The sequence below is a fragment of the Enhydra lutris genome, unplaced genomic scaffold (genome assembly GCF_002288905.1).
Source record: "Enhydra lutris kenyoni isolate GAN:26980312 unplaced genomic scaffold, ASM228890v2 scaffoldscaffold2, whole genome shotgun sequence".
In the NCBI taxonomy this organism is placed as follows: domain Eukaryota; kingdom Metazoa; phylum Chordata; class Mammalia; order Carnivora; family Mustelidae; genus Enhydra; species Enhydra lutris.
In genome coordinates, this window is record NW_019154086.1 from 73,158,948 (window position 1) to 73,172,524 (window position 13,577).

General features: G+C 34.9%; 1 protein-coding gene across 1 annotated transcript in view; it reads right to left on the bottom strand.

Moving 5' to 3' along the window:
- Positions 1-13,577, bottom strand: part of LOC111148166 (EPH receptor A3) — a 378,938-nt gene that overhangs the window by 276,115 nt on the left and 89,246 nt on the right. Inside the window, exon 3 of the mRNA XM_022504614.1 lies at positions 5,966-6,626. Coding sequence (XP_022360322.1) covers positions 5,966-6,626 — 661 coding nt within the window. The remainder of the gene's footprint in view (positions 1-5,965; positions 6,627-13,577) is intronic.

A 13,577-nucleotide genomic window follows, 5' to 3' on the forward strand; every position in this document is an offset into this window, starting at 1 on the left:
CTCACCCAGAGACCAGAAACATTGCCCAAATACTTAAGCCACACACAGTAAATTAAAAGAGATACCATGATTTCCTCCTCTATCATTAAACTGAGAGAAAACCTATTTAAATGAAAGCTATATTTTAAAATTATATATTACAGAAACTACCAGAAAACCAAGTCTCATGCATGATTTCTTACTTTTCTTATTAATCATTATATTACTCTTTATCAGTTGAAGCATATGTAGTTTTTTTTTTTTAAGATTTTTTTATTTATTTGATATAGAGAGAGAGACAGAGAGGTTACAAGTAGGCAGAGAGGCAGGCGGAGATAGAGGAGGAAGCAGGCTCCCTGCTGAGCAGAGAGTGAGATGCGGGGCTCCATCCCAGGACGCTGGGATCATGACCTGAGCCGAAGGCAGAGGCTTTAACCCACTGAGCCACCCAGGTGCCCCTGTAGTTATTTTTTATGTGCATTTCTATTTTACCAAACTTATCATAATAAGCACTCTCCCTTTTTCTGCATTTGTGGTTTGCATGGCATGCAATTTCTGAATTATTCTTTAACAACCAATATTTCTTTCAGTCTTTCTTGTGTTCTCCCTCTAACTGTTCCTTAAAGGAGAAAGGTATACCACTTTATATTCTTAGCTTTCCTGTGTTCATTCTTTCTTAGCAGAGTAAAACAAAACCAGCAACATAAAGCATCTTACTGTAGAAATTTTAAATTTCCTATCACTTATTTCCACCCACACCAATACTTCCTTCCTCATTACCACTAATAACTTATTTTTAATTTAAACTGCTGTTAACTTAGCTCTGTTTAAAAATTCAGTTAAAAAAAGTCTATGCTTCTTGGGGTCCCTGGGTGGCTCATTCGGTTAGGCAGCTGCCTTCAGCTCAGGTCATGATCCCAGATTCCTGGGATCGAGCCCCTCACTGGGCTCCCTGCTCAAAGGAGAACTGCTTCTCCCTCTCCTTCTGCCTGCCATTCTGCCTGCTTGTACTCGCTCTCTCTCTCTCTCTCTCTCTCTGTCGAATAAATAAATAAAATCTTAAAGAAAAGAAAAAAAAATCTATGCTTCCTTAAGAGCAAACACCAAAGTATTTACCTCCCATTCCCCAATACACACAGATTTTTGAACTATGAACCAACTAATTTAGCAGGGATAATATTCATCTTTGTTTTTTTTTAGTGTGCAACACAGGATTTGGTACATACTATATACTACAGACTCAATAATAGTTGAATAACTGAATAAATGGTCAAAATATATTTTCCACTCTTTTTCTCATTTCAGGAAAAGTGCACTGTGTGAAAGTTTTCATATATATACAAGAAAAGTGTAATGCTATGGTTAGAATTCTGGTTCTGTACAAAGACAACGTTGGTTTCAATTATAGTTCTGAAATTGATGGGTGAATTTTTTGACAAAGTGTCTTCATCAGTATATTTTCCTATCAAATGGGTATTGTCAGATCTTCAGCATTTACTTAACCAAACTTTAACTGTCCCAGTTATCCATCTAGAGTGGAATAAATGGTTCAGAATATTTCATTACTAAAGTGAGAAAATGACCTGGCTATGAAATCTTTACAAAACCTCCCTGTGGAACGAGCTCAGAACACAAAACTCTAATGGGACTTCTACACATTTTGAGATTCAATAAACAAATTATAAACTTCATCTTCTGTAATGAGTAAGCTATATAAGGTAGTTAGCCTCTTTTCCTTACTCCAAAAGTTTCTAATGCTAACAAAGATGATCAAAATCTCTCATTCAAAGGCTTTTCATCATTAATGAACAAATTCCATTATGAATTTGGAAATACTCAAAATTAATCTCTCCTTCCCCTACATTGCCAAAATCCTTTGTACCCCTGGTGCAAGACTGATCGGTCTGGCTCGCATTAAAAGTATTCATTTATGTATCTGTCTTTCATAGGAGATGCTGAGCCCCTGTAAGGTAGATACAATCCATCTATGTTTCCCTGTGTCTACTGCATTATTATTTTGTCCTAATGGATAGTCAAAAACACTTATTGAATTAAATTTGTTAGACTTTTTTGTATATCTAAGATGACTGGTGATGTATTTTATTACGTATCATCCAGACTAAAATTAGTCTTCCCAAAATATTACATTTTGGCTAGTAACTCTTCTTTCTAAAAATTCTAGAAGCAGAAAGATGTGGGAAATAAACTGATTTATATTAAACCTTATATTAACAGATTTTGGGTTACTTTATGCCAATTCAACTGTGGTCCTACTCCTCCTTCAATGTACTATACTCTTAATTCCAGTAGAATTTGTGTCTCATGGGGTTTCTTGGTCTCTGTCACCACTGGACTAAAACATAGGGAAGCAATGTGGATTGAGGTTAAGATGGCAGCCTCTGGAATCAGACTGCCTGGTTTCCGATCTCCAATCCAACACCCACCCATTAAAGAAACAATGGCAAGATATTTAACCTGTGAAAACTTTGTTCTCATTTTTTAAGATGTAGATAATAATAAGGTATACCTGTAAGTTACTTGGGGGGTGATAAATAAGATAGCTCGTAGACATGACTTAACAAATAAATACACTGGCATCTAGTAAGTAATGAACATTAAAAAAAAAAAGGCTTTGAGTTCTGATACAATACTTAGAATGAAATAGACACTCATTAAATATTCTTTTAAATAAAGTGAATGAGTCATGTTTTCTTTTGTGTTAGGCAACTGAAAGCCTATGGTTGCTTATCATTGGATTATAAGATTATCCTGAGATGTTTAAAATCGAGCTATATGTGTGTTTCAAATAGTGGGTATATCAAGGTATTTCCCCATCATTTTTTTAAAAAGGATGATACAATATCCTTTTGGAAAAAAAAATTTAAAAAATCAAAACTGATCTCATGAAATACATGAAGTTTTTTTAGCTATCTTTTTATCTGCTTCTTTTCTGAGGATTACCACTCCTCTCTGTGCCTAAACAGAAGCACGGCTTCTAAAATGTTGAATCATGAGAGTCCTAGCATGCTGTTCAGACAGCCTACAAGCTTACCAAAAAGCCAACTGAAAAATTAAAAACTAATAAAGGAAACCATAGTCACCATAAGAAACACCAGCACCATCACTGACAACAGCAGCAAAATTATAGCCAAGAACAAGATACAGAACGAATTGAGTTCTCGATTTTTAAGACATAGTATAGTAATGTCCAAAATAATATATTTAATTTTTTAATTTTTTTTTAAATTTATTCGACAGAGAGAGATCACAAGTAGGCAGAGAGGCAGGCAGAGAGAGAGAGGAGGAAGCAGGCTCCCTACCAAGGAAAGAGCCCGATGCGGGGCTCGATCCCAGGACCCTGGGATCATAACCTGAGCCGAAGGCAGAGGCTTTAACCCTCTGAGCCACCCAGGTGCCCCCAAAATAATATATTTAAATGAATATTTGTTAAATATGTAATTCAAAAGAAAGTAGAATACCTCAACACATTGTCTAATAATCTAAATATACAAAGTCTTTGTGATTGTGAAAAGAAAGGAAACCAAAATTCACTTGGAAACATCAGCAAATGTCAAGACATAACTATAAGAAAATATTCCCCCTTTAAATTGCATCACTAAAAAAATCATCCCCCCCTTTAAATTATAATCACATCCCATTTCAAGGACAATCTCTAATTCTACTACAATTATTTTTATTATCTTCAAGATCTTTGTCTTAGAACAATTTGCTATTTTTATATATGTATCTCATTCTGAAACTAGTATTTTTAAATGCTGAGAGAGAAAGTCTATGATGATATTGCATTATTATATGAAAAAGGTGCTGTTGACATCGTTCAGCTTAACAAACAAGTTTCAGGAATATAAAACTTTCACATAAATCCTTATCTATAAGGGCATCTAGGTGGTTAAGTGAGTTGAATGTCCTAGTCTTGATTTTTGGCTCAGGTCAGAGTAGGGGTTATGGGATTAAGCCCCATGGAGAGCTCCATGCTAAGCAAGAAGCCTACTTATGATTCTGTCTCTTTTTCTCTCCATCTGCCCTTCCCCCCCACCTTGTGCTTATTCTCTTGCTCTCTCATACAAAATTTAAAGATTAATTAATTAATTAAATCCTTATCTCTAGGAGTAATCTTTACAAATGAATATCATAGTAGTTTAAAAAGTAGTTAAGTAAATTAGAATGAGGTTGAAAGTAAAGCAATTCTCACTTATGAACTTTCTGAATTATAACTTCATATGACTCTTTTATTCTTCTACTAGTTTGTCCTTAAGACAGTATGTAACATAAGTTTGTAAGCTTTATTTCTACTAATACTTTTATGTGATTCTATTTACCTCACCAATACCTATTTTTCTATTTCTTATGTTTCAATAAAATTTTAAAACATGTGAAAATTATTTAAAATCCAAACATCTAATGATTTTCTTGCCCCTGTCATATTTTATGAGATAATTCTGCATAAATTGATAGATATTATTGAGAAGGAGACATATCTCTTTCTCTCCTGGTTTGGATATTAGAGACTGGTTCCATAGAGACCAAATTAGAGAGAATGGCTAATTTTGAAATTCTTCCTGAGTTAGGCCTTTATTATTTTATTTAAAATAATTTTCACAAATATTATATATACATAAAGAATACATAGAGACAAAATATGATTCAAAGTGGATTATAAAGGCCACCGAGATTTCTCTCCACTCATGTATATAAAGAGTAGTATCTATCATGTTGTTTCAATTTTAGAACTTTCAAAACCATACTTAATAATGATATTTCTGATGGCGTTTGCCAAGGATCTAAATAACATGGAGAAGTGTGAGATGAGAGTGTAGCCCTTGCTATCATTAAGCTTTTTCCATAGATTATGTTTATAGTCAAAAACAAAATGTTATGTTCCATTTACATTGTTAGAAAGGTTAATTAATGTATAAAGTATATTCATTTCTTCTGCATGGTATGAGATTACTGAATGGCTAAAAAGAGAACACCAAATTCAATTCCTTTTTCAGAGTATAACAGCAAACATAGGTATTAAAACAGACTAGATTCCCAAAACTAAGTAGTTAAATTCTCCTATATATTTATACACCTAAAATTTTAATAATAATTTCAGTGTGTTCTCTTTTTTTATTTCAGTGTTTTCTTAAACACAGACCTTGCCTAATGAGAAACTAACAAATTTGGGGATTAAGTGGAAGTTTTCATCTGATATATCAAATCTTATATGAAAAAAAGATTATTTTTAATTAATTTTATTTCAAATGCAAAGAAAGTTTTAATAAAAGTCATCTTGGTAACTGTTCAGATTCTTTGCTACTATACTAAGTATCAAATATACATGCAGCCTAAGATGTGGTACAGATATTCTCCCCGGCAGCCTAAAGGGCCAAACCATGAAACAAAATAATTTTTAAAAAAATTAACCCTTTACACATCAAACACTAAGGTATACACCCTGGATTTTTAAATAAAATAATCCTTATTAAAGCACTAATGCATTGTACGTTAACAGGTATTTGACATACAGACATCACTGAATGCTGTATTTTGTAAAAATAAAGAACATATCACTGTGAAATAGAAGAACATATAGTCCATCTAATTCTGTTGGAATTAGATTACCTGAGTGCCAGTGCTTCTTTCCTCTACATAAAAGAGACAGAATTTTTTTTCTTTCACTTGATCTAGAATTATAATACCCGAGTCATTAAATAGAAGACAAAACTTAAAAATAGCATATGTAACACCTCTCATGGGGTACAAGCCAGCACCACACAGTCAAACGCTGCTAATATTTCTACAACGAACTGTGGATCAACACATCAAGTGAGATAAATTTGGTCTATAAATGGACTGTTCAGTTTGAGGCATGTTTTGCTGCCAATTGAGTTCAGGTTGGGTTCATTTCTTTCAGTTACTCAGTGATAATAAACTCACAGTTGAGCAACACCACTATAAGGAAAATAGAGAGGACTCTTACCTTGGCACATAAAACCTCTTTCTTCGTAGCCAGCATTGCAGGAGCACTTGCCAATGGGTACAAGCCATTCGCCCTCTGTACTGCAGTACATCCTGGGAGGATCTTCCTCCTTAGAATTGTTAACACAAGATCCTCGAACCTCCACCAGGGATTGGGAATCCATGGGTACCGTGTCTGGAAACATAGCCAGATTCTTCACTGTAAATGGGCACTTTTTGAAGTACACTCTCACGGACACCAAGGCAACACAAGCACCAACATCTTGAAATGCCAGATAAAATCCCTTTTTGTTGACAGGACCTACTTCTCTAACCTCAGTGTTGAGTTTCAGAATACGGTCCCCAAGATCCATTTGGGTGAAACTTTCATCAGCTGCAATGGTGTCAATCTTTGTAAACTGATGTTCTCGAAATTTGACCCCATGATCATCATCAGACTCCATGTAGTACAAGTTGAAAGTCTCCTTGCAAGTTCCCAAAACCAGTGGAATGCTATTGCAGTCCCGTAGAGTGAACTTGAGCTCTACGTAGATCTTCTGAGCTGAGTTCCTAGGGACCCAGTTTGTCCTCAGCCAATTATTTTGACTATGATCCATGACATTGCACACCTGGTAAGTCCTGATGGGTGTGTAATGTTCATCAACACCACTGATCTCTTCCCACTGAAGCATCAAAGGAGGAAAAAAAATGAGAAGCAAATTAATGAGTGAAGCATAATGAATAATAATGAACACAAAATGAGGGTGTTAATGGAATCACAGGATATACAAAATTAATAAAGTTCAGTGTTACTCATTAAAGATCATGACATGGAGCAATTCCGTAACATTCTTATATGTAGGTTTATTATTTGCAAGGTTCTCTGAGTTCGTTGACACTAAGAAATTTATAATGTTGATGAATACATTTGAATTGTATTGTGGTTTGTGGGATATTCAGGAAAAAAGTTGCTTAGCAATTGATTATACCTAGACAAATATTCCAACATCAAAACCTCAAATTGGTTATCTTAAATAACACTATGAAATGGTTCTGTTGTACGAATGGTTTTGTTTTATCTATTTTAAAAGAGAATGAAAAATGCTGCTGCCTAAAATAAATTTTTATTCATCTTTTCCCAATTTGGTCTAGAATTTAGTAAAATCAGTATCTGGCAAAATGAGGTAAATCTAAATGATGTCCTTACCACATATCTCCAAACATGACATTTTTTAACACTCTCAGTCATTTCAAGGAATACATGTTGGTATACCGCAAAAGAGAATTTGAACTAAAAATACAAACACACCTCCCCTGCTAACAAAACAAAATCTAATAGTTATACGCAGAAAACAAAAGATGTAAATGCAATGAACATTTCAGTTCTTAATATCTTTTACTCACATTGAATTTTACACAAACAAGAAATAAGTGGCTATTTGGGGTTTTGTTATTACAGTAGCTAAGGTTATCCTAACATTTTTTTCAATGCAAAAAACACTTAAAAAGTTTCAAGACTTTTCAGGAAGTCTTTCAGTGAAGCACTGCTTTCTGTGATCCTGAATAGGTTTGGGAAGCTTTTAAGCTGACATCACGTGGTTTGTGGTCCTATTTATGATTCAGCAACTATTAGACCAGCTGTTTCTGTTATACCTGTGTCTACACTTTTTTTGCCATGCCAAATTTTGCCTTGTGCTGCCAGGAAAATCTCTCTTTTGTCATGTTATATTTGAATTCAAAACCTTCTAGGGCTGCCCATTGTCTACACAAATAACTTCAAACTCTTTAGTTTGGTATTGGCATTCTTCCAAAAACTAATTCCAAAATCCATTTATGTTTTTCTAAAAGTTTGAATGGAGATTAGTGAATTACATGTTTCACATACTACGTTCTTGGAGGGTGAACTTTTCTACTGTTGTCAAAAGCCATATTAGATCTTCTTTTGTTTATGGTATAACACCAACTCGACCATACTCTTTACTCCTTGAAGCTGTCCATACCCTTACCATTCTTAAGAAGCTTTCTGTAGTATATAATCTTTATTTTTTCTTTTTTCCCAATTTTTATTTAAATTCTAGTTAGTTAACATACAGTGCAACATTGGTTTCAGGAGAAGAATTCAGTGATTCATTTATGTACAACAACCAGTGCTCATCACGAGTGCCCTCTTTACTCCCCATGACCAATCTAGTCCACCCCCCAAACCAACTCCCCCATCAACCCTCAGTTTATTCTCTATCTTTAAGAGTCTCTTATAGTTTGTTTCCCTCTCTTTTTTCTCCCCTCGTAGATGTACTATACAACCTTTATTAAATGCCTTATGCATTCATAAATTTAATCCATGATGAATGCTAAGATTAGTTTAATTTTGTTCCATATGCATTTGCTACATTTTGGACCTCTTCATAGCCTCCATAGTATGCAGCATACAATTTCATCTTTTGAGAGATGTATAAAAATTATTTTTTCTCATAATATATGTAGGACTCATTCAAGGGAGTGCAAATATAAACCTCTTAAAACAGAAGATATTTTAATTATGTAAATAAATATATAACTAAAATCATTGTTAAACCCATTAGAAATGAGTTCTGAATTCTTTTCTCCATTAAGAGAGTTAATTATTTTCAGCAGGAATGACAAGTTTTCGATCCTTAACTAAATCAATGGCATTTAAAATACATGAATATTTTTCTATTTATGTATAGTAAAAACACATAGGAATCCCAATCCATAGCTTCAATTCACAACATTAAATGAAATATTAATTTATTGAATTGATGGCAACCACAAGGAAGAACTATAACATTTATTTGGCCTTTGAACCACATTAGAAAAAAATAAATTATTAATATTAGGATGTTTGAATTATCAAATCCAATTTGTAGAACCCACCAATGTGATAAACACAGTTTTCAAAAACTTCTTCTCCCTTGCTTTTCTACTAACATAAAAACAATACAAAAGCAAACAGTAAAAAGTACTGATTATGTTAATAACCTTGGTCATTCAGGATCTAGAATATAAGAAAGGCACCCATTTTCTGGAAGAAAAATTGGCTTGACTTAACTGTCACACCAAAAGTCCAAAAAAATAATAAATTTAGACTGTTTTAGAAAACCCTAGACATGATATACAAAATATATCTTAAGAAAAGAAAATGCCCACCCTGTACTTTTAATAACCACTAATATACTACTTTCAAACATCCACTCTTTGAATGTATTATATGGGGCGCTTGTAAGAAAAAAAGTGTATGTAGATTCTCAATTCTGATGATTTTACACCGAGTTGCCTTTAATAGTAAAGTCACAAAGTAAAATTTATATATATGTTTAATATCATAAAATCATAAAGAGTGAACAGAAGTTGGAACTTCAAAAAATTCTGATGTTAAAAAGTCAGTATTACATGGAATCTTTTTATTATTATTATTCCACTAGTTGTATAGTAACATTGTAAAGAACTATGACAGAACTAGTAAAACTCCAGAAAATAAATGCTTTACATGGACATTTTACAGAAAATTAGATCATGGATATTATTATTTAAAAATAAACCAACTGACTTAAAATTTTTTAGGTCAAGGTTTTTTTGGGGGTTTTTTTTTGTCTTTTTTAAAAAATCAGAATAGATATGAGTTTGTATTTCAACTGATGAATTGGTTGTAAATATTCCTGCTATGAACATTATTTTACTAGACATCAAATGGAGGTGATAACCATACACAGATTTTCAAAATTTGATATAAAATGCGATTTAAATTATGGAGGTCTCATTGTTGTTTAACATTTTTCCTCTCAATATTGATTTGGCAAGCTATCACAAGTCCTTGAATGCAGAGGTATACATTGCAAGAAGATAATGCAAACAGCACTATCATGCTTTGCACATAAAAGGCTGGAAAGAACAATTATTACTTCATTAATTTTTAACAAAGACCATATTGCTTGTAAGTGTTGGTGGTTTGCCTACTCACTCCACTTGCAAAAACAACAACTCCCAAGCCCTAGCATTTGCTGGGGGCTGAAGACAGTAGAAATAACATCCCTAAATGAGCATCTGTCTCAACAGTAGCAGCAACAGAAATCATTAATTAAAGCTGTGGCTGTAATGTTTACACTTTAGAAATTTAAAGAATGCCCATGTTTACCCTCTCTTCCTACTCCAAGAACTAATGTGTAATGTTCATAAATTATTAGAAATATTATATTGCCATAGTAATTATCCCAAGGAAAACTTGGGTTTAAAAAAAAAATGGAGGGGCGCCTGGGTGGCTCAGTGGGTTAAAGCCTCTGCCTTCGGCTCGGGTCATGATCTCAGGGTCCTGGGATCGAGCCCCGCATCGGGCTCTCTGCTCCGCGGGGAGCCTGCTTCCTCCTCTCTCTCTGCCTGCCTCTCTGCCTACTTGTGATTTCTCTCTGTCAAATAAATAAAATCTTTAAAAAAAAAAAAATGGGTGACTGGGCACCTGGGTGGCTCAGTTAGTTAAGCAACTGCCTTCAGCTCAGGTCATGATCCTGCCAGGATCCAGTTCTACATTGGGCTCCCTGCTGGGCAGGGAGTCTGCTTCTCCCTCTGACCCTCCCCCTTCTCATGCTTTCTCTCTCTCTCAAATAAATACATAAAATCTTCAAAAAAAAAAAAAAAGTGACATATAGAATTGGTGACATATAGAATCAGGTGGTACAAAGAAAGCATATTTCCCTTTATCTTCTTAATTAAATAAAAAAGTCTCTTCAAGGGGTTTTCAGCAGTAAGATTGTCTTCAGCAGAAGAGGGTACAGAACCAGAAAGAAGTCAAAGTTTTTCTAAAGGTTAAATTCCCCCAAACCACCAATTCTGATGTTTAGTCTAATTCCCAGATTCTTATTCTGAGCTTTAATTATTAGACCACACAGGCCAGAACTGAGTTCCTTGTTTGTTTGTTTGTTTTTTCTTTTTCCAAGTTATTACAACCATAAGAAAATCATGTATCCAGATATCCTATCCCTAAAAAGGTCATTCTGAAACTTATTCCCAGAAGCAGAGACAAGGTAAACCTCCCCACTATTAAAACACAGTGTAGGATACGAAAGAGACAATTTGTATTTTTCTAGATAGAACAGTTCCTCATCACTGAGTGAAACATATATTTTGGGAGGAAAACACATTTTTTAAATAATTAGTTGGCATTTAACCTAATAACTATCATTCTGATAAATCACAATTATAGTAATTATGGACTTATACTCTATATTAATTACGCTTTTGGATACATTTTTAGCTACTTGCATAAGGAGGAGAATGCTTACATTTTCTTTAAGATCCTGCAATATTTTTAGTGCCTAGGCTAACACAGTTTGGGAAATGCTTAAAAAATAAGAAAAAGAACTTTTCATGATTTACCTTCTAAGATTTGAAGCCAATTTCTTAGAAAGTTACAGATGACAATAAAGAGAAAATGATCACCAATATTCTTATGTTTATAATACTACATTTGCATTTCAATGGCTAATAAGAAACAGATAATGCGGTACTTTGCAAAATGCTAATGATGACTAATCTTGCACTCAATAATTGTAATATAAGTTGATTCATGTTATTCTTTCTCCCCTCATGTTTCGTAGTCCCATGTTTATTCCCCTTTGTACACACACATAGCCATTTCAAAATTCAGTGGTCATCTTAAAAATATTTGAACATTTACTATGCATCAACATTTTAACCATGGACATGTATCACCAGTTATCACAGGAAAAACGTCACTACGAAGTGTAAGGCACAGCTATATCTACAAAAATCATTATATTCCCATTTTTTAATACATAGCTTTTTAGCCATTCTGATCTGAAGAGCACACACACATACACACACACACAGAGATATATATTTCTAATAGTATTATATAAAAAGGTAGAGTAAGGTAAAACAGTTGGAAAAAATGAGGAATACAACTTTTTTTTTTGTTTTTTGTTTTTTAACTTTCTTGCTGTCGATGTCAGTTTTGGCCAAATCAGAGATTTACATTTGTAACCAGGAATTGAGGAGAGAGATGGGGATTTGATGTTGGAAAACCAACATCAGGTAGATGATAAACCAGAATTTGGTTAGAGTCTAAGAATAGAAATGCCCAAAAGGGGCATGCCTGGGATGATATGGCTGGCAGTCTTTATAAAATGACTACTATCCACTCCCCCAGCTACCTTCAACCCCTAAATATTCTGCAAAAAGTTTATTACCGTCAAAATAGAATTGCCTTATTTAAATGGAGAGGACAACTTCCCACTTTGGGTCAAGTATACTGAAAAGAGCTAAAAAAAACAGGAAAGGAATGAAAGGCCAGAGATTATTTTCTTTTAAAGATTTCATTTATTTATTTGAAAGAGAGAGCACAAGCAGGGAGAGAGGGAGAGGGAGAAGTTGACTCCCCACTGAGCAGGGAGCCTGATGGGGGGTGGGTAGGGGTTCCATCCTAGGACCATGGCATCATGACCTGAGTCAAAGGCAGCCTCTTAACCGACTGAGCCACCCAGGCACCCCTGGCCAGGGATTATTAATAAGGAAAGCCAACAAAAGATTTCAGAGAGTGAGATGAAGAGTTAGGACCCAGGGGCGCCCAGGTGGCTCAGTTGGTTAAGCGGCCACCTTCGGCTTGGGTCATGATTCCAGGGTCCTGGGATCGAGCCCCACATTGGGCTCCCTGCTCAGTGGGGAGCCTGTTTCTCTCTCTCCCCCCTCTCCCTGCCGCTCTGCTTACTTGTGCTCTCTCTCTAGCTCTCTGTCAAATAAACAAATAAAAAAAAAATTAAAAAGAGTTAGGACCCAGATGATATAAGAGTCCTGTGCAGAATTCTCAGGAACATTGGATGCACCATGGTACTTTTTGTAGTTATAATAAGCAGCAGGCTGTTAACGGCAATGCCTTCAGAAAGTTTGGTGGTGAAGGGGGTGGCTCTTGGGTCCCCTACAAGGACAACATTGGATCCTTTGTCTTTACTTTAGCTAGTACCTCATAATTCAATCTCAGTAATTCTCAGTTCCTTAAGCCTCTCAACTGAGGCAAGAACCAGAGTATCCTCTGCTCCACCATTCTACTATTTGATTTTGGTCGTCTTCTTTCCAGCTGGAAGTCAACGGTACTGTGCTGAGCTCTCAGGGCTGCTGTCACATCTTTCACTTGTAGGCGAATGTGCCATATTTCTGACCTCACAGTCTATCTACTTCCTTATGTTGATAGTTCTTATTTCCAGCTAAACCTTAGCCAGGGAGCTTTTTAAAACTATTTCTTCGTGTGTATTTATTCAAACTAATAGTTTTCAAATTGCTTAGGCAGTTCTAATGTATCCCTAACGTTGAGAAGCAACTTTCTATATCCCTTGCCAACTGGATTATTCACCTCTACTCTCTAGTTGACTTGGCTGCATATTCCAATACCAGTTTCCAAGACGTGAATCTCCTAGGAAATGATGTCTGAAGTTTCTAGATAGCACTTCCTCTTCTCTGTAGAATGGCCTTTTGCTCAGCCCTCATCCCAAGTGTCTGAAGATTTTAGGTTTGCCAAGTCCTGGACATGGCTTACAGAGACTCACCTGAATAACCTCATCTACCTCCCATAAAGATTTGTAAGATCCTATTATAACAAATAAAGTAAA